General features: G+C 40.8%; 2 protein-coding genes and 1 long non-coding RNA gene across 10 annotated transcripts in view; 2 read left to right on the top strand and 1 right to left on the bottom strand.

Annotated features, from left to right (window-relative positions):
- The window catches only part of UGP2 (UDP-glucose pyrophosphorylase 2), a 31,945-nt gene extending 19,040 nt beyond the window's left edge, over nt 1-12,905 (top strand). For both annotated transcript variants that reach the window (XM_080997426.1, XM_080997425.1), the window contains exons 5-10: nt 615-748; nt 2,860-3,157; nt 4,086-4,283; nt 6,341-6,583; nt 9,891-9,995; nt 11,987-12,905. In XM_080997426.1, the coding sequence (XP_080853552.1) occupies nt 615-748; nt 2,860-3,157; nt 4,086-4,283; nt 6,341-6,583; nt 9,891-9,995; nt 11,987-12,094 (1,086 nt within the window). In that variant the 3' untranslated portion in view covers nt 12,095-12,905. The remainder of the gene's footprint in view (nt 1-614; nt 749-2,859; nt 3,158-4,085; nt 4,284-6,340; nt 6,584-9,890; nt 9,996-11,986) is intronic.
- An 80-nt stretch (nt 12,906-12,985) lies between these two features.
- Nucleotides 12,986-20,311, bottom strand: part of VPS54 (VPS54 subunit of GARP complex) — a 49,139-nt gene continuing 41,813 nt past the window's right edge. For 6 of the 7 annotated variants that reach the window (XM_080997362.1, XM_080997360.1, XM_080997361.1 and 3 more), the window contains exons 20-23: nt 18,382-18,462; nt 16,997-17,104; nt 14,823-14,917; nt 12,986-14,093 (exon numbers count right to left, since the gene is read on the bottom strand). In XM_080997362.1, coding sequence (XP_080853488.1) covers nt 13,988-14,093; nt 14,823-14,917; nt 16,997-17,104; nt 18,382-18,462 — 390 coding nt within the window. In that variant the 3' untranslated portion in view covers nt 12,986-13,987. The remainder of the gene's footprint in view (nt 14,094-14,822; nt 14,918-16,996; nt 17,105-18,381; nt 18,463-20,311) is intronic. The other variant, XM_080997366.1, reaches the window with a different exon arrangement.
- On the top strand, nt 14,136-14,643 carry LOC308472528. The gene is made up of 2 exons (XR_013983555.1): nt 14,136-14,206; nt 14,290-14,643. It is a non-coding gene; the product is annotated as an uncharacterized lncRNA (long non-coding RNA).

The following is a 20,311-nucleotide window of genomic DNA, read 5'->3' as shown; positions in this document are numbered from 1 at the left end:
CCATGTGCTATAACTATTATATCTACTTTACTGCTTATGTAAATAATGAAACTATGTGACACACAACTGCTTTTTAGATAGATTTCAGCTTTATTGAAATTGTGTGTGGCAGTGGATTGATGTGAAAGTATTTAGCTGCTTAGAGTTACAAGATTCTCAATGCTAGCTTAAGCATTTTATAAGCTCCTGCAGAAACTTTGTTTTTATTTCTACCATTTGCATGGAAAGCTGGGGAGACTTTACATTTATTGAAAATAAGATTTAAAAGGTGGATATTTCAATTTCCTTCGAAAGGTATTTATTTCTCTGTCTCAAGCTGGGCAACAAACTGTGGCTGTTATGTGTCACAGTTTTCCCTATAGTTATTCTCTTGGGTGGTGACAGCGGCAGTGTGTGTGTGTGTGTGTGTGTGTGTGTGTGTGTGTGTGTTTTAAGCAGTTCAGTAGGAATCTATTCTGCTAATTTCTTCTGACTTCTGTCCATTGGACCTAAGAATGTATTCTTTGATCATTGTCCTTGAGTGTCCTTGAGGATGATACAGAGAGTTATTTTAAGATGGCAAAATTAATATAATAATCCAGTAGTCCTTTCCAAATGTTTTTATTTCTTTACAGCATCTAAATAAAACCTACAATACAGATGTTCCTCTGGTTCTAATGAACTCATTCAACACTGATGAAGACACAAAAAAAATATTGCAAAAGTACAGCCACAGCCGTGTGAAAATCTACACTTTCAATCAAAGCAGGTATTGACAGCACTTGGTTTTAGGTCATAAAAGCTACATGACTAGATGCAAGAAAGGCATATTCTGTATATCCATTATATCTTAACCCCTCCCAATTTACTTCGATTTGGGCAATTTGAAACAACTGCTTGAGGTCATTCTCTTCCCTTACCTCTTCCCCTGTATTCTTGCAATGTTGTGGGAACTCACATCACTTTTCACTATGTAGCTTGACCATCCATCTACAGTGTTCGAGGCATTTTTAAGCAGCCCTTGCCCCTATATGTTGATTTTAAATTGTCCTTTGAGATTAAAGGATCAAATTCAGAAGTACACACTTTTTCTGTGAGCAGAAAGTCATAGCCACATGTAGTATAACTAAGTTGTAGCTGATGTTTGGAGTTAATTTATTTAAAGAATTTAAAAACCCACTCTTCAGCAAGAAAAAAGAAAGAAAAAGCTTTCAGAACAGCTTATAGGTCACTACAAACCTATCTCAGCCATTAGGCTTGCAATCTAAAAATGCAAAAAGAAAAGAAAAAAGAATTGGAAGAGAGGAGGAAATACGCTAACTCAGATACAACTTCTTGGTTAAAAGTTCTTCTAATGACCAGCTGGGGTGAAAGAATTAGATGAGAAGAGGAGCAAAAAGAGTATTTTGGCGTTTTGTTTTTTAGGGGTTTTTGTTGGTGGGGGATAGTAATTTTGTATATTAATTTTATATGTTCATGTGGAAATTCTTTTAATTTGGTTGTGTGATTTTTTATTTACTGTTTATTCCTACTTTTGTCATGTTTGTAATTATTTTTTCCTGCATATTGTAAGCTGCATTGAGCATGGTTTAAACTATGGAAAGGCGGCATACAAATGAAATTATGTATGTATGTCTACAGCTGTGCTGACAGAATTGGGGTTTAGACCCCGTTTTGGCACAGAAACCGCTTTGGTCGCCCTGTATGATGACCTCTGTCGGGAGAGAGACAGAGGAAATGTGTCCCTGTTAATTCTCCTCAACCTCTCAGTGGCTTTTGATACCATCGACTATGGTACCCTTCTGGAGCAACTGTCTTGAGTAAGAGGTGGGTGGTTTCTGGTGGTTCCAGTCCTACTTGGATTGTTGTTCCCAGAGGGTGTCACTTGGGGAGTGCTTTTTAGCCATGTGGAGTTCTGCAGGGCTCAATCCTATCCCCTATGCTGTTCAACATCTACATGAAATCGCTGGGTGGGGTTATCCAGAAGTTGGGAGTATGTTGTCAGCAATATGCTGATGACACTCAGCTCTACTTCTCCTTTACATCTGCAGGTGAGGCAATGGAAGTGCTGGACTGGTGTCTTGCCTTGATAATGGACTGGATGAGAGCCAACAAACTGAAGCTCAATCCAGATAAGACTGAGACCCTGTTAGTGGGTGGTTCCCTAGAACATCCTCTGAAGGAGCAGGTTCATAGCTTGGGGGTGCTCCTGGATTCTTTGCTGTCACTTGGGGCTCAAGTGTTCTCAGTGGTGTGGAGTGCCTTCAATCAGCTTCCGCTGGTGGCCCAGCTACGCCCCTGTCTGGACAGGGATAGCCTAACTACTGTTGTCTATGCTCTGGTAACCTCAGGGTAGGTTACTGTGATGTGTTATACATAGGGCTGCCTCTGAAGACAGTTTGCCGAATGTTTCAGAAGCTGAACGCCAAAAACCCAGAAGTGAATGCTTCTGTTTTTGAATGCGCCTTGGAAGTCGAACAACTTCCGAGGCGCATTTCTCAATTTTCCACATTGAACTTGCTGACAGCCCTTTGATCCTCGGTTTTTGAATGTTTCGGAAGTCGAATGGACTTCTAGAACGGATTATGTTTGAAAACTGAGGTTCCACTGTGTGTGTGTGTGTGTGTGTGTGTGTGTGTGTGTGTGTAATTGCACTACATTCCTTCTTCTGCTGTAGCCTGATATAGTGGCTACTGCAAAGTGGCTGCTGATGGAGATGCCTGGCTTCTCAGCAGAGCTGGCAGTGGCCCCTCTATCCTCTGCTACCCCAAGTTCCCTTGTAGGTCATAAATATTTTGTAAAACTGTCCATTATCTCCCTTCCATACTTCAGCTGCTCTCCAGCCCATGTTGGTGTCTTAAAGGGTATTTTCTTTTACAGGTACCCACGGATTAATAAAGAGTCTTTACTACCAGTAGCAAAAGATGTGTCCTATTCAGGAGAGAATGCAGAGGCATGGTATCCCCCAGGCCATGGGGACATCTATGCAAGTTTCTATAATTCTGGATTGCTAGATAATTTTATTGGTGAGGGAAAAGAGTATATTTTTGTGTCCAACATAGATAACCTTGGTGCCACTGTTGATCTCTACATCCTTAACCACCTCATGAATTCACCAAATGGAAAACGGTGTGAATTTGTTATGGAGGTCACCAATAAAACGAGGGCAGATGTTAAGGTAAATACAAATACTTATTTCAGAACTGTGTCTTTGTCATTGTAAATCACATACCAAGGACTGAAATGACTGGAGAATGTAATAATTGATATACAGTGGTGCCCCGCAAGACGAATGCCTCGCAAGACGAAAAACTCGCTAGACAAAAGGGTTTTGCATTTTTTGAGTCGTTCCGCAAGACGAATTTCCCTATGGGCTTGCTTCGCAAGACGAAACGTCTTGCGAGTTTGTTTCCTTTTTCTTAAAGCCGCTAAGCCATTAATAGCCGCTAAGCCGCTAATAGCCGCTAAGCCGCTAATAGCCGTGCTTCGCAAGACGAAGAGACTCGCGGAACGGATTAATTTCGTCTTGTGAGGTACCACTGTAACAAACTGGACCCATAGAAGTGTTACTTCCCCACTAGCCGATGAAATCCTGAATCTGATCCCAAGATTTGTAGTGCGTTGCAGAATGAAAGCAAGTAGTATTCTGACGGGGGATAGACTCTAACTTTTTTCTATTTATGACCTGCCTATTTGAATTTCTTTTTAGAATTTGTCTCCTTTGGCTGTGTCAAGACACTAACAATTTCAAAACAATTAAAACGCAAGCAAAAACAAGATCCATTATTTATACTTTGTTATAGATTACCTTAAACTATGACTTCATTGAACCATCTTTCTGTCAACAAAGTCACAATAGAAAAACCACTATTAAATGGCTGTTTTAATAAACAAGTAGAAAACTTGGTATGTCCAACTGTGTAATAGGTGGCATGGAACTGGTGAAAACATTCTAGCTGAATGCTGCCAAGATCACTTGTCTGATTTAAGCTAGAAACCAAAGGCAAGCAGGTCACAGTTAGTTTTAGCAAGGTAAATTTGCTTTTTTATGTTTGCTTGTGCCCACATAAAATCCCATTTCACTTCTATTTGTTCTGTTTTTCCAGGGTGGTACGCTCACGCAATATGAGAACAAACTGAGACTAGTGGAGATAGCTCAGGTGCCCAAACCCCATGTAGATGAATTCAAGTCTGTTTCAAAATTCAAAATATTCAACACAAACAACCTATGGATTTCACTCTCTGCAATTAAACGGCTACAGGAGCAGAATGCTATTGATATGGAAATTATTGTCAATCCAAAGGTAAGAATCTGAAAAGGTCAGAAACTGAAGGGACAAAATTGAAAAAAGAGGGTAAAAATGCCAATCTTGAAAACTTTGTGTCAAGTTTAGGAAATATTGGAAGCCTGATCCAAAATATATCCTTTTGGATTAAGTAGTGGGAGAAGTATTTCAGAAAGTATTTATACTTCTCTTTATCACTTCTTCAGAAGTTTTGGATATAAAAAGCTTTGGATATTACAGGAATATATCCAAATTAAATTGGAAAATGTAATGTAATTATTATGTATCAATTTTGGTTTTAAGGATCAAGAACTGGCAATTAATGTAAATAAATAAATGGACTAACTTATATTTTTATTGTGACTTATTTGTATTGTATTGTTATGTGTAAACTTTGTTGTATATTTTGTTGTTCCTTCAGCTTGTAAACCACCTTGTGCCCAGCAGTATAGAAAGGCAGTACACAAATTAAAAGGGATTATGATTTTTATTACCAGCCAAGTCCTTAAAGGTCCTCCCTTTCACGTCAGGCTACTTAGGGGACCAAATAAACCTTAACAAGAGGTATTAGGATGAAGTGCTAGGGATCTCTTCCTCCCCTTATTTATACTTTTTGTGGTTTGAAAATGTGGTGCACTCGGACAAAACGTACATCTTTGAGCTATAGCTTGGATGGAGCAACTATTATTTACATATCTTTAGGAGCCAGGTGAAAGCTTCTCCCAGGACTTTGGCTAATTAAACTGCCTGGCCTTTTAAACTGGGGGGGGGGGGGTATTGTTTTTGTTGTTGCTGTGGTATGTGGTGCGATGCTCTCCCCGATGCTTTTTAACATCTTTATGCGCCCCCTCGCCCAGCTTGTTCGGAGTTTTGGGCTGGGCTGCCATCAGTATGCCGATGACACCCAACTCTTATCTGTTGATGGATGGCCATCCTGACTCGGCCCCAGACACACTGACCAGATGTTTGGAAGCTGTGGCTGGATGGTTACGTGGAAGCCGGTTGAAGTTAAATCCTTTGAAGACAGAGGTCCTCTGGCTGGGACGGGACGATATGGGATTGGGGGGGCAACTCCCATCTCTTGCGGGGATGCAATTAGTGCCAGCACCGTCCGTTAAGAGTTTGGGTGTAATCTTCGATACCTCCCTCTCTATGGAAGCGCAGATTACAGCTATAACAAAGGCGGCATTTTTTCATCTCCGCCAAGCTAAGCAGTTAGCCCCTTATCTCTCTCGCCCTGACCTAGCCACTGTGATCCACGCGACGGTCACCTCCAGACTGGATTATTGTAACTCGCTCTACGTGGGGCTGCCCTTGAGACTGACCCAGAAACTCCAGCGGGTGCAGAATGCCGCGGCGAGACTCCTTATGGGGTCTTCGCTGCGAGATCACATTCATCCAGTACTATACCAGCTGCACTGGCTCCCGGTGGAGTACAGGATCAGGTTTAAGGTGCTGGTTTTAACCTTTAAAGCCCTATACAGCCTAGGACCCTCGTACCTACGGGACCGCCTCTCCTGGTATGCCCCACAGAGGAACCTACGGTCTGCAAATAAAAACATCCTGAAGGTCCCAGGCCTCAGAGAGGTTAGGCTGGCCTCAACTAGAGCCAGGGCTTTCTCGGCTGCGGCTCCAATCTGGTGGAACGCTCTGTCACAAGAGACTAGGGCCCTGCGGGACCTGACATCTTTCCGCAAGGCCTGCAAGACAGAGTTGTTCCACCAGGCCTTTGGTCAGGGCCCAGCCTGACTCCCTCCTCTGGCAACCTGCACAGAACTTTGCTTAACGGTTGCCATTAATTTGATTTTAATTAATTTTTATAATGAAATGTTTTAGAATGTTGGATTATTTGATTGTTTGATTATTTGATTGTTGTTAGCCGCCCTGAGCCTGGCTTTGGCTGGGGAGGGCGGGATATAAATAAAATTTATTATTATTATTATTATTATGTGTTTTTGTGTTTTATATTGTAAACCACTCTGTGATATTTAAAGAAATAACAGAAATTTTTAATCATCATCATCATTGTTAACGTTCTTGAACAGTTACTTAACTGATGAAGCTTTTTCTTCCAGACGTTAGACGGTGGTTTAAATGTTATTCAGCTGGAGACTGCTGTTGGTGCTGCCATTAAAAGTTTTGAGAATTCTCTGGGAATAAATGTACCCCGTAGCAGGTTTCTGCCTGTCAAGACCACGTCTGATCTTCTACTTGTGATGTCCAATCTATATAGCCTTAATGCTGGATCTTTAACAATGAGTGAGAAAAGGGAATTCCCTACTGTGCCGCTGGTCAAACTGGGAAGCTCTTTCACCAAGGTAAGCATAGCTCTTAAATGAGAGGAACAAGAAAAATGTTAATTGCAGATGATGGGTAAACAGTTTTATCAAGCTCCTTCACATGGCTGACTAGAAGCCAATCTAGTTGCGTTCCTGAATGCTGCCCTAAGAGTAAATTAAATGAACTGGAAATTTGGAGTGAGGTGCCTTCACTATGCTAATGACAATCAATTCTACTCTGTTTCACTGGAGTCAGGTTAACCAGTAGACTTACTGAATTAGGGTTTGGGTTCAGTAACGGATTGGATGAGACACAGAAACCTGGAGTTCAATCTAAATAAGACAGATTCCATTGGTAGGTGGGTCAGCAAGATGGTTTCTGGATAGGGCTTCAATCCCCCCAAAAGGACTAATTCTAGAGTCTGGGAGTCCTGATAGATCCGTCGTCATCACTAGAAGTCCAAGCGGCATCGGTGGCATGCAGTGCCTTCCACCAGCTAAGAATGAAGCACAGCTGAGATTCCTCCCAGAGAGAGCCCGGGACAATTTTCCATGCTCAGATCACTTCTAGAATGGATTGCTAGTATTTGTTTTATAGAGAACTGCCTTTTGAATATTTCCCAGCGATTCCAATTTATTGCAAAACACAGCTGCTAAGTTACTAATTGTGACCAGCTGTATAGAGTATATCTTATCAGTATTTAAATAGGCACAGTTTTGCATGTCTATTTTCAGGTACAATTGAAAGTGTTAGGTATTACTTATAAAGCACTAAATGGCTTGGTGGATGGCTACCCAAACAACTAGTATCTACAATTGCTTGCTTGAACCCTTCTATCTCCCCTGGTGAGCCCACTGCTACCATTAGGTCCTTTAATCTCAGATGAAGAGAGGAGCTTCTTGATGGTGGTGACTTGCATTTGTGTGTGGCGTATCCTCTTCACATACATGCTTATCTGATGCCTAATTGGATGGTTTTTTAGTGCCAGGAGAAGACTTTTTATTTGCCTAGGGCTAGGCATTCTAGCTTGTAGAATAGCTCCTTTTAATTGTTTATAGCTTGGCAGTAAAACATTGACCATATTTGCATGTAATGGTGGACCAAGCTGTGTGGTTTTATTTTATTTTTAAATTATTTTCATTTTTCAATTTAACAATAATAATCATCAATTACATTTACATACCTACCTGTTTTGACTTCCTTCTTCCCCTTCCTTGGTTTCTTGTAAAAACATTTTCAGAACTGCATCTCCTCCTTAATTCCTTTTGTTTCTCTCTATATTTCTTCCAAAGTCACCTTTTAATTGCTTGATTTTAAATTAATCCTGCTGGTGTGTTTGTTTACAATATTTTTAAGATGATCCACATAACTCCCCCATTCTTTCTTCTTGATTTCTTACTCTTCCCGTAAATTTTGCCATTCTTTATTTAACTTTGCTTGCCATTCTTCCTTTGTTGGGACAGTGTCCTCTTTCCATCTCCGTGCAGAGCATCCTAGCGGCTGTGGTTGCATACATAAGCCATTTTGCTTGGTCTTTCAGTATATCCTGCCCTAGTATCCCTAAAAGAAAGGCTTCTGGTTTTTTAATAGAAGTTACCTTCAACATTTTTTTCAGTTCATTATAAATAATTTCCAATAAGTCTTATACTATCTTACAAGACCACCATCTATGATAGAATGTGCCCTTTTCCTATTTACATTTCCAGCATGTGTCTGATTTTGACTTATACATTCTTGCTGATTTACTGGGTGTTAAGTACCATCTGTACATCATTTTCATATAATTTTCTTTCAATGTATAACATGCTGTAAATTTCAAATCCATATTCCATAACCTTTCCCATGCTTCCATTTCTGTATTATAACTAAAATCCCTTGCCCAGTGTATCATCACTGGTTTCACCTGTTTGTCTTTTGTTTCCCACCCCAAAAGAAGCTTATATATCTTAGATAATAGGAAACAAAGAAAATGTGTTAAGTCTCTTTCTAATTGAGAGGTTTGATTTAAAAAGCCATTCTTTTTATCTAAGCTGTGTGGTTTGTTTTAGCCAGATCTGCCTTCTCGAGATGGCATGCCGTAGAGTAGCTCTGTGTTATCTGATGTCTTTACCACTGTTGCTGGCAGAGTAGCTCAAATTGGGAATACTAGGCTCAGTTTACTTCAGCAGAACTAAAAGGTAAAGGTAAAGGTACCCCTGCCCATATGGGCCAGTTGTGTCCGACTCTAGGGTTGTGTGCCCATCTCACTTAAGAGGCCGGGGGCCAGCGCTGTCCGGAGACACTTCCGGGTCACGTGGCCAGCGTGACGAAGCTGCTCTGGCGAGCCGGCACCAGCGCAGCACACGGAAACGCCGTTTATCTTCCCGCTATAAAGCGGTACCTATTTATCTACTTGCACTTAGGGGTGCTTTCGAACTGCTAGGTGGGCAGGAGCTGGGACCGAAAGATGGGAGCTCACCCCGCCGCGGGGATTCGAACTGCCGACCATGCGATTGGCAAGCCCTAGGCGCTGAGGTTTTACCCACAGCGCCACCCGCATCCCGACTCAGCAGAACTAGATGTACTTAAATGAAAGTGGCACAGTTTAATTGGTTTGTGGATTTGTTTGAAAATCTTGAAACTGGAAAATCTCGACCCTTACTAGAAAACCCCTCGGGCAACAGGTGATATTCTTGACTTCCTTCACATCAGCATTTAACCAGAAAACCTACTATGGTAGGTATTCAAGGGCAAATTGAAGCAGGTTGATGTGCCTTGTTTTCACATTATTTTTAAACTGCTTTTGTCGTCAGAACTCTTATAAATATTCTCCTATGACAATGGCATATTTGATAGTGGATGCTTACACAATCTCATTTGTTCAGTTCAGTTTTCCATTGTTAACCCAGATCCAAGTCAGGTGTGTTGATCCATCAAACTGGCATGAGCAAGCTCCCATTTGCTCTATCCTGGGTGTGAACATTGCAACCCCAGGTCCTTCAAGTAATCATCCCTTAAAGCTATGAGTAGCCTACCTTTATTTCCAGAGGGATAACAATGATGCCTGCCAGAAACCTTTAAACTTAGATGAATTTAGAAAAGGACTGCTGCCCCCATGACTGCAATTCCCTGTCCATTAATCACTTGCATTTTGCATGAAACTATAGGAAAATAATAATTGTCTTTAGTTAAAGGGGTGAGGAAAAAAAGAAAGTTATAAAATTCCATGATAAACAACTAAATAAGCATAGTTCTAGGTAGGCCATGTAGTTGTTTATATTTCAAATAATTCCCAGACAAATCTTTCATGATGACACGTATATGGGGACCTGGGGCATCATTCTTTAATGTCTGCTTTTTGAAAAGGTTCAAGATTACCTGAAGAGGTTTGAAAGTATACCAGATATGCTGGAACTGGATCATCTGACTGTTTCAGGCGATGTCACATTTGGCAAAAATGTGGCATTAAAGGTAGGGCATACAATTTTCTGTATACAAATTGCCTTTGTGTTTTGATAACATGTAGAAATCGTTGATCTGTCAACCTCCCTTAAGATTAAATATACAAATATTCATCTCTTCATTAGATGTAGAACATGTAATATGTGAAAGAAAGTATATATTTGCCTTCGAGAAATTTATTGAAAACCATTTGTTTCCCAGTGTGTGTACCCAAAATAAGAATCACACTACATCTGAAAATAGAGTGATAAATCTCTGTAAGAGAAATGACATGTGGCATCTCTAATGGCCAAACTCAACCAGGGACCACTCATTTAATTAGAAATAGTGTGGATGGCTTTTTAAAAGTTGTAAAAGTGGCCTGATCTGGACTGGGACTCTGGCATGGGGGGCTTTGACCATATGCCCCAGCTGTGGTCTCATTTCAGATTTTGTCTCTCATGCCTGCTATTGGCACTGGAAGAAAAGCTCCCATTGGTGGTAACAGAAGCTTTTCTTCCTATGTACAGTGGTACCTCGGGTTAAGTACTTAATTTGTTCTGGAGGTCCGTACTTTACCTGAAACTGTTCTTAACCTGAAGCACCACTTTGGCTAATGGGGTCTCCTGCTGCCACCGCACCGCCGGAGCCCGATTTCTGTTCTTATCCTGAAGCAAAGTTCCTAACCTGAAGCACTATTTCTAGGTTAGCGGAGTGTGTAACCTGAAGCGTATGTAACCTGAAGCGTATGTAACCCGAGGTACCACTGTAGATGGAGTGCCCTGTGCTTTCTATCTGGACTTGGAACCACAGCTAGGGGCAAAAGTGTCCCATGCCAGGAACCGAATATTTAGTTTTTTAAGAGTTTTTGATTGCTAATTGCAAGGTGTCACATATACTGCCTTGAAACATGGACATTTCATTAGGTTGCCATTGCTTAATAGTCTTGATACCTTCTCAGTTTGACCTCAGGTGAACTGACCTGAGTTAACACTGTGAGCTTTTAATCAGTTTTCAAACATTAATTGTGCATTATTTGAAGCCTTTCCTTGTCAGTCCTGAACTTGCTGCCAACTTCCAAGTTCTAGCATATTTTACATCTCTGTTTAAGTGTTTCTGTTTGTGATCTGCAGTCATTCATAACTGTTATCTCCCAAAGTCTTCTTCAAATAAAAAGGCACAAGTACTTTAGGCATTCCTCCAAGCCTTTGATTTTTGTTAACACTACCTATATCCACATAGTGGGAAGTAAAGTCCCATTGACTAATGAGACTTCTCAGTAAAAGGGATAGGTTTGAACTTGAAGTTGCCTTTCTGTACCTTTTTGAGGTGTGCCCAGAGCTGTACACAGGATTCTAAATATTGATATATCTCAGATTAATATGGTGGAAAGCCTCTCCTCCTCCCGGAGGGGAGGGGTTGTGAGCGGGAAACGATTCCCGCGTCATGCAGGGGGCGCTCTGCCCCCTGCTTCAACTCCAGGGGCTGGAGCGCCACGCCCTTCCCGGTTGGGCACCCAATAGGGAAGCTCAGCGGGGGCGTGGCTTGCCGTTCAAATGCGGCCGTGCCAGCCATCCCCGCCATTGCACACACATTTTCTTCGAGTCACCCACCCTCCACTCCCTTTAGATTAGCTATGCGGGGATTGGGTCCTCGAATCACAATTTATCCTTATTTGCTGTTTGGAGTGACAAAATAGAAATATCTTCGGTACCGCTTTGCTGGTCTTCAAAAGAAATGGGGCCTGAAATTATTTGTATGCAGAGTTATTAAATATGACTAAGTTGCATAGTGTATGTAAACTAAGTTTTACAAATTTCTGTAGGTAAATATTTAGGATGTATTTATTTTATACCAGCCATACAAGTTTGGCATGAATCACTGTATGAAATGTATTAGAATTAATTCAAAACAGTTAAAAGCTGAGTTAAGAAAATCTAATTAAAGAGTTCAAGTCCAAGCAGCACACTCAATAAAAAAAAAGGATCTGAATTTTTTCCCCTTTTTCTTTTATTATGTAGGGAACCGTCATCATCATTGCAAACCATGGTGACAGGATAGATATCCCACCAGGAGCTGTATTGGAGAACAAAATAGTCTCTGGAAATCTTCGGATCCTTGATCACTGATCCAATAAGTGAACTAATAGAGATGTTGGTAATATTTCCTAGTTTCACAAGTGGAAGAACCCATAGGCATTAGATTTGTACACAGAAGGTCTCTATACTTAGCTATCCACTCACTGTACCAACAGTATTATTTCTAAGTAATTTTTCTGAACTTTCTTAACTGAAAGAATATTTAAGATGCAGCTCTTTAAATGAATCTATAATTCAGCTAATATAATCTAAAGTGCAATATTGTTTGTCTTAAGAAAAGGCAGACATCTCTTGTGTAAGATGTTTTAAGATGCTGATGTTCAATGAGTTTTGAATGGCTTGTAACTGAAAAAGCTGTGAAATATGCTGTTAACTATTAAGTGCAACCACCTTATAAAGCATAAATGGCACCCATGATAAAACACTTAGATGATTTATTAATATGGCACATAAGCTGTTTAAAATGTCTAGTACTTAACTGTTAACATTGTCTTCCTTCCTACAGTTAATACCTTCAAGCTATAGTACCATCACAGCAACGATAGCATTGCTCAGTTACCTCACTTTTATCCTTCTCTAAAGCTGGAGTTATTGCTCTCTGTTTACCCAAAGAAGAGACACCTTAGAATGTTACTCCTTTACTGTCACCCCTCATCTTCTAGCTTCTCTTACTTTTTAGCTATTACTTCTTAAGAAATCCTAAATGTACTTCTAAATATGGGAAAATATCACCACCTCAGTGTACTTTATGTTCTTAGAATTAAATCATGTTTTGCTTGTTACAAATGTGGAAACAAATTCCACATCTGGAAGGTACGGAAATAAAACATCAAGCCCCCTGTCTGAATTTTCTTTTTTGTTGTTAACAAAATCTGGCCTTGTGCTTATCCTATTCTTAAAGAAGTTGCTCTCTTAAACAGCTCATTTTTACAACTTTATTTGATTGACAACGGCTTCTGCTAATGTTAACAGATAGGCATGCCTGTCTGAAGAAATCACAGGCACACAAACATGGTGGACTATCATTGTACATAATCATCACAAGAGTAGGCACTCACTGGGTTTAGGTAAAAATGCTGTGAGGTGAAATACACAGGCACTTCATTACTTAAGAGAGGCAGGTACCAGCCTGAAAGGTAGCATTAGAAAAAGTATTCATAAATTAGTCATGCCTCATCTCCTGCTGCACTTATGTGTAGTCAGAACTACACATAACATTTTAAATAGAGTGGGCAGGGGTTCTTAAAAGAAGTGTTCAAAAAATTAACACACTCCCCCCCCCCCCCATAGTTTGACAAGCTTACTGGCTATGATAAGCTATCTTATTAACATGCCCTTATACTCAGAATAAGTTGCAGGGCTTTACTTTCAAGAGCTGGGAAACATTTAAAATGTCATCTTCTGGTGGGAGTATGAAGATCATTTATGGAAATACTTTGGAACAGGATGCACCCTAACAAATCCAAATCTATGCAGATAAGACTTTATAGAAACATCTGTAAAAAAATAATTTAACAGTAAAGTTTTATACTGAAAACATTTTCTATAATTCAACAGCAAGAATTTTCAAACTACCATCATTAAATAAAGGTGAGACACCATGTGAATTTCATTGCACTAGAGGAAATGCAAAGCATCTTTTTAATATAAAGATTTACAGAGCACTCTCTAGAAAACTACAGCTGTGTTACAGCTATATATTCTTTTGGATTTGGTCCAAAGAAACCTGAGCCTCGTTCCAGAAAGAATGAAGAAATTGCACAGAGAACTGATCACTTTTCTTGCAAAAGAACTATCAAAGTCATTCCCATAGTTGGTTTTCACCACATCACAAGGGAGCTTCCTCTTCTATGTTCCAATAATTCATCTTCTACAAAGAAGAAACCATCCCATGCCAAGAGGCAATTCTGCTCTGCTGGACTATCACCTCTTCTGTTCCCAGATTTCAGCCATGTTCAAGTCTAGGGTTTGAAGCCCTTTCAAAGCTTGGAGATTTCCAGTGTAAAAAGCTACATCTGCTGTAACCAATCTGAAACAGAAATAAACACATTGAGGAGACAAAAGGGCTGGATGTTTCAAGCTAAGTGTTGTGCACTTGGTCTCGTGTGCTAAGCCTGATCTATTTTGCTTTGTACTGTATTTGTGTTGCATTTCAACACAAATACACGGTGGCCCAAAAGTAGGTATACTGCTTTAGAATCCATTTCCTTTGTACTGGACTCAAGTTTGCCATCATCATTCACAATAATCCTTTTATCTGACTCCACTATTATTTCTAACTGCCAGCCTGAAATTTAACTGCAACTTTGTTGTGTGTCACCTATGTGTACCCAAATAATCTGTTGTGATGAATTTCATTGATTCAACAGTATACCTACTTTTGGGCCACCCTGTATAGTTAATAACAGTTTGAAAATATCACCATCTACTATTAGTGTAAGGTAGTAGTAAAACTGTTTTTAATTCCTGAAGAGCTGTGATGTTCAAAATCACAAAATACTATGTTTTGTGTTTAATAATATAACTTCTATAACTACATCAAATATGCATCCATTAAATTCCATATTCTCTTGCTAGAATTCTCTTTCTTAAAACGTTTATTGTATTCTGGATCTCAACACTTGTGTTCTTTCCCATAGCGTTAGGTCCTTTTCTGTGCACAGCCATCCAGCAGTATCAATCAAATGCTTAAAGGAGATAGACTGTATTTAGCAGCCTTACCCTTGAACTCCTATATAAAAAACCTTGTGTAACATACCCATTTTGAGGTCCTCCGTCATTGACTACATTTAAGTGGGCCAATTGCCTCTTCAAGTGAAGTTTGTAGCTTGCATTAATTCTTAAAAACAACATCTAGAGAACAATATAGAAGATGTTCCTTTTTAGAATATATAGTAAGAAGGTGAAAGGTTTTGTTCTCTTGAGGAGTGACTATGAAGAATACAGAAGACTCAACTTACGCCGAGGTTATGTTCTGGGGCTAGCGCGTAAAGCCAAAATTGTGTAATGTCAAAACACACTGGGTTCAGTGGTGGGTAGGATTGCCAAACTCTTCTTTTCCCATATGTCTGCCCCCTTTTTATTTTATTGCCAAGCATATGTGTGCAAGTTAAATGCACTTAAGTTGTGAGTTGTAGTCAGTTTCATGTACATACCCAACTTCGCATTTATGTGCCACTGTGCACTTCCGCCAGCACAGAAAATAATGAGCACTTCATAAATAATGGTTCCAGCATTTTTGTTTTTATTTTAAAAAACAACCCCCTAGTTCTCCATACTTTCCCCCGGAACTGAAGGAATGGGTTTCCCAAACCCCTGTTTGGGGTTTCCTGGCCAACGCACCAAGGCACAGGGAGGAGGGGTACTCCCCCCCCCCCATGGAGTTTGGGAAACCCATTCTTTCAGAACCATGCTTAAGTATGGCATATTTTTTCATGATGTCATCTCACATAACAACTCTGCATGAATGGACTGCGCCAAAGGTTAATAATATACAGTGGTGGTGTGAAGCTACTTATAGATGCTACAGTCCCACTTGGGGTGTGGCCAAGGAGATATGGTTGTCAGTAGCTTTCACGTAGGGGCCATAATATTTAAACTAGTACCAAGAAATGGTTTACTTATTTTCTGATTCATGGGAATCTCCTTGCCCAAGCACACACAAACTTACAAGTAAAATTAATGAGACAATATCTGCAATTAAATAGTATGTGTTACTTGTTTTAAATAAAAAGAGTCCATTACTTCTCCCATCCTGCCATACTAGACCTGGTGGGTTTGGCTCCCTCTAGCACTCGAGAGCAGGAATATACTTGCCTCTCAGGAACTTCTAACTAGCCCATTTCCAGAAGCAACCTCAGTCACTATTTCCACAGATGGCAGCACACTACTCTGGGTCGCTGGCAAGACAATACCACCGGGCACTGCTTGCAACTGGAACTTTCTTCCATCTTTGTGTGGATCCTGTAAACTTCTGATGGGTATTGGTAAGAGGACCCATGTGTGTGGGTTAACAAACAATAGGGAAATGGCTGGTGCCAGTTTTTAAAAACATGGGACTAGTGCATAAAGAGCCCCAATAGCAGAGTTTAAATCTGGCATCAAGCAGATTAAAGAAGCACAGGATTGGGCTATTAAACCTTTTGATTCCATTCCTGCTGCTTGAGTCAACTGGTCCCCTTCTACCCCACCCCATACAATGAAATAGACCACACTCTGAAGTTAGTTTAAAAATGCCTTACTTAATCAAGTCACAGACATGTAGCAACATTAAGAAATGAAGATACTTGTTTTTGGGATGATAAATGCAGCAAAGGCAGCCTTAGACACACAAGGCAGAGAGCTGTGTGGAGGCATGTCTGCCTCCATGGTGTGCAGCATGAGAAAGAGGGAGAGAAGAACATCTTTCCCATCACTGATCCTACTCTATACTCACTAGCACTGTTAGGGTTGACTGCAGATCTCCCACAATTTCTTCCTTCTCTAACCTGGCAAAAAAACCAGAATGAGGTCGCTTCTGGGAACGAGTTAGTTACAAGTTCCTAAGAACATTCCTGCCTTTGAATGCTAGGGGGAACCAACCCACCTGGTTCAGCATGACAACACAGAAATACCTAGTGGACCATTTCCCCAAGGCTATTAAAAGACTCCATAATTAAAGGCTTTACTTGCAGCCATATTTCAAATGAGGTAAAGCTATTCCAATACTGATCTCTATTTTTTGGATGTTTACTATTTATGTGTTACATAAAATAAGGAATAATTTACATATGCATAGCATTTTAAGCCAAGATCTTAAATAACATGAGATGTGATCCTCCTTATATGAGTAATCAGCAAATGTAGACTTCATTTGCAGTTGCCTCTTCAACTATTGGGAGCATACGTGACACTCCTACAGCAGAAATAAACACACCACTCAAAACGGTTCACCTGTGTTTGCTCCTCAGGAAGAAGGTCATATATTGCTTCATGCATCTTGGCCATCTGTTTACAAATATTCCTGAAGCAGGTGGAAGGAACAGGTGCTTTCACCTCATACTGTTAACAAAGACAGGGAATGTGTCACTAAAGTTGTTTTCTGGCTGCTACTTTAAAAAACACTGGAAATTCATGGGTTGCCAGTTCATTTCTGGGCCCAATCTAAGGAGGTGCTTATGTTAGCATTTTAAGCCCAAATGATTCAGGCCCCAAATATCTGAAGGACCACCCCCTTCCCTACGGACCCTCTCAGGTCTCCAGATCAGCAGGGGATGCCTGCTTGGTAGTTCTGCTGTCCACAGAAACTTGGGGTGGTGGCCCAGGAGAAGGCATTCTCTGTGGTAGGCCCTAGTTTGTAGAACTCTCTCCTCAAAGCTGTGTCTGGCAACTTCAACATATATTTTCAATGAATGCTGAAGGCACGCATCTTTACCTTGGCCTTTGACACCTGATAAATATCTTCTTAAGAGTTTCACCCTAAATCACCCTATTTTTGTGATTCTGGAGCCAGGTTCACCACAAGTAGATTGCTTTAAACTATTTTTAACATTGTATTTTAAATTAATGTATCCAACCCTGAGACCCTGGTCTCATCAGGAGTAATAATCTTTCTGCTGGCTGGTTCAGTTTCTCATCATCAACTGTGATGTGCTATACAGATGATTTGTAATGTGCTAAAATTCTGATCAGATAACTACCATAAAATATCCTCTTTCCCAGCTGTTAAGAAAAACTGCCCCAAAGAACAGTATGTAAGTTTTCTGCAAATGCAAATACGATGCACAATAGAGCTATGCACAATATAGTTACTTTATGTACATACAATATAGCTCAGCATGCAATGGGAGGGGCTGTTTGCACGGGGAACTCCCATGTACACCTCTGCACACACAGAGTCTGGGTTTGGAGTGGAACTGGATTCTTTGTTTAAGAATGTGATACTTCAGGTATAAGGGAGGCACACCTGACCTTGCCTTTTGAGTCTGGGGTCCATATCTGGACATTTATGCTTTTATTTGCCATTGAACTACTAATGTAACAAGTTAGCAAAATACTGCACAGTGGACCTCTTGGAGCAATCATCTGATAAAACTTAAAGGTATCCTCTATAATTCTCTGCTACAAATAACAATACTAAAAATAAGACATTTCAAACCAGAAAATTATTAGAAAAATACCTTGCTAACGTAGTCAAAATACCTAAGCATACTGAACTGCTAAGAAACAATAAGCACCTGAACAAGGAAAGTATTGTCCATGTACCCACTGAGTATTCTGCATGAGCTGAAGAACTTAAACCTTTGTTAAGAAGCATGATTCTATCCGCAAATATTTACCTTAGAGAGCAGCTTGTCAAATAAGCTATCCATTATGGCTACGAGCTTTGCTGAAATTTCAGCTATGTGGTCATGATAATCCTGAAAAGAATATAATATTTATTATTTATATTTATGCAAGAGTCTGTCCTAAAGAGCCTATCCAGAAGGCATGAAGAAAAACAAAGATGACTACAATGCATTTGCCGCTGCTGCTACATTTTTAATCAGTAATACTTACTTGGAAGGCGCCCACAAATGCCGGCTGACCAATTAGTCTAGTCTACATTTGTCCTCACTACCAACACCTGTGGCAGCTGGGAGTTTTGGGAAAAGTCAAGAGATTTCCCTGACTTGTGCAACAGTATGAAAGTCAGGAAAAGCAATTTTTTCCCTTCTGCATGGAAGAAATTACATCTCTCTCAAGCCCATTACAGTTTCTTATCTTATCCAAATCTCCATGCAAATGAAACAAGACTTTGTCTTCCTCAATCCTTCTAGATCAGTGGTTCACAATTAGCTAATTACTGAGGACCCCCTATTTTTCTAAAGCCAAGTCACAGACCCCTACTTAGGAAAATTTTGATAACTCTGTGGTAGTTACCTGTGCAAAGCAATTATTTGAGGAAAATGTGGGGTAGCCTAGGGGATTTTAGCTTTACTAAAGGATTTTATGTAAAATTTGTTATATTACCAAAAACTGCCTATCACCAGACAGCAGGAAAAACGTGTCCCCACTACAACTGAATTTTTAAAAAGGAATTGTGTCCCTAACTTGTACGTGTTCTATATGCAGAAGGCTTTTTGTATGAGAGAGTATTCAAACATGCTATTCCTTACTTCTAATCTGAAATGGTACATCCTAGCAGAATTTTGCAGCATATGGTTCTGCTAACTAAGGGATCTTGCACCTTCAAGACATAGGTGAAGGCTTGGCCAGGGCTTGATAAGGTATTGGGGAAGACTGAGTGGAAAACAGCTGGAATGTTGGAATGATGGTAGTAGTAGTAGTAGTAATTTATTACTGTTATTTAGTCCTCCTGTGCTCAACTCATTAATCTCTTTGAGCTCTTGGCTCCCTCCAGCTGGCGCTGGTAGCAGAGGAACTCAGGAGCTGCAGCCGTTTCACCAGCGATCTACCACGGAGTGAAGCCACCATCCCACTCTGCCCTCACACCGACAGAGGCAGAAACAAGCTGTGTCGGCGAGGCACAATACAGCTTCTTCCTCCCTCCACGTCTTTAAACTGCTCGGCGGAGGAGCATGCGACTGCCCTTGCCTCAGCCAAGCAGTTTTATGGAGCCTCTAATTTGCCCTGCGGTCACATGAGCTGGTGGCAGGGTGGGGGCTCAATGAAACTGCTCCACTGAAGGGTGCCCGGCTGCCGCTCCCCTCAGCCGTGCAGTTAGCAGAGCTTCCAGCCCCCCTCTGGATCATTCAGCTGGGGGACGAGAGGCCTCTTTCAGCAAAGCCCCAATGCTCCTCGGATCAAACATAAGCCCGAGAGGCATCGGAACTCGCTCACTGTGTAGTGGTGGGCCATGTTTCTCAGCTGCTGCTTACTGCCCTAAGGTGGGAAGAAGAAGCCAAGATAAATTCCAGACATAGTAATATATCAGCATATACCGGTATTTAAGGTAAAGGGAAAGGGACCCCTGACCATTAGATCCAGTCGTGACCAACTCTGGGGTTGCGGCGCTCATCTTGCTTTATTGGCCGAGGGAGCCGGCGTACAGCTTCCGGGTCATGTGGCCAGCATGACTAAGCCGCTTCTGGCGAACCAGAACAGCGCACGGAGCATCGAAGCGGTACCTATTTATCTACTTGCACTTTGACGTGCTTCCGAACTGCTAGGTTGGCAGGAGCAGGGACCGAGCAATGGGAGCTCACCCCATTGCGGGGATTTGAACCGCCAACCTTCTGATCGGCAAGTCCTAGGCTCTGTTAGCTA

This window comes from Podarcis pityusensis (genome assembly GCF_964106645.2).
Source record: "Podarcis pityusensis genome assembly, chromosome: 3".
In the NCBI taxonomy this organism is placed as follows: Eukaryota; Metazoa; Chordata; class Lepidosauria; order Squamata; family Lacertidae; genus Podarcis; species Podarcis pityusensis.
This window is presented reverse-complemented; position numbering and strand designations above follow the sequence as displayed.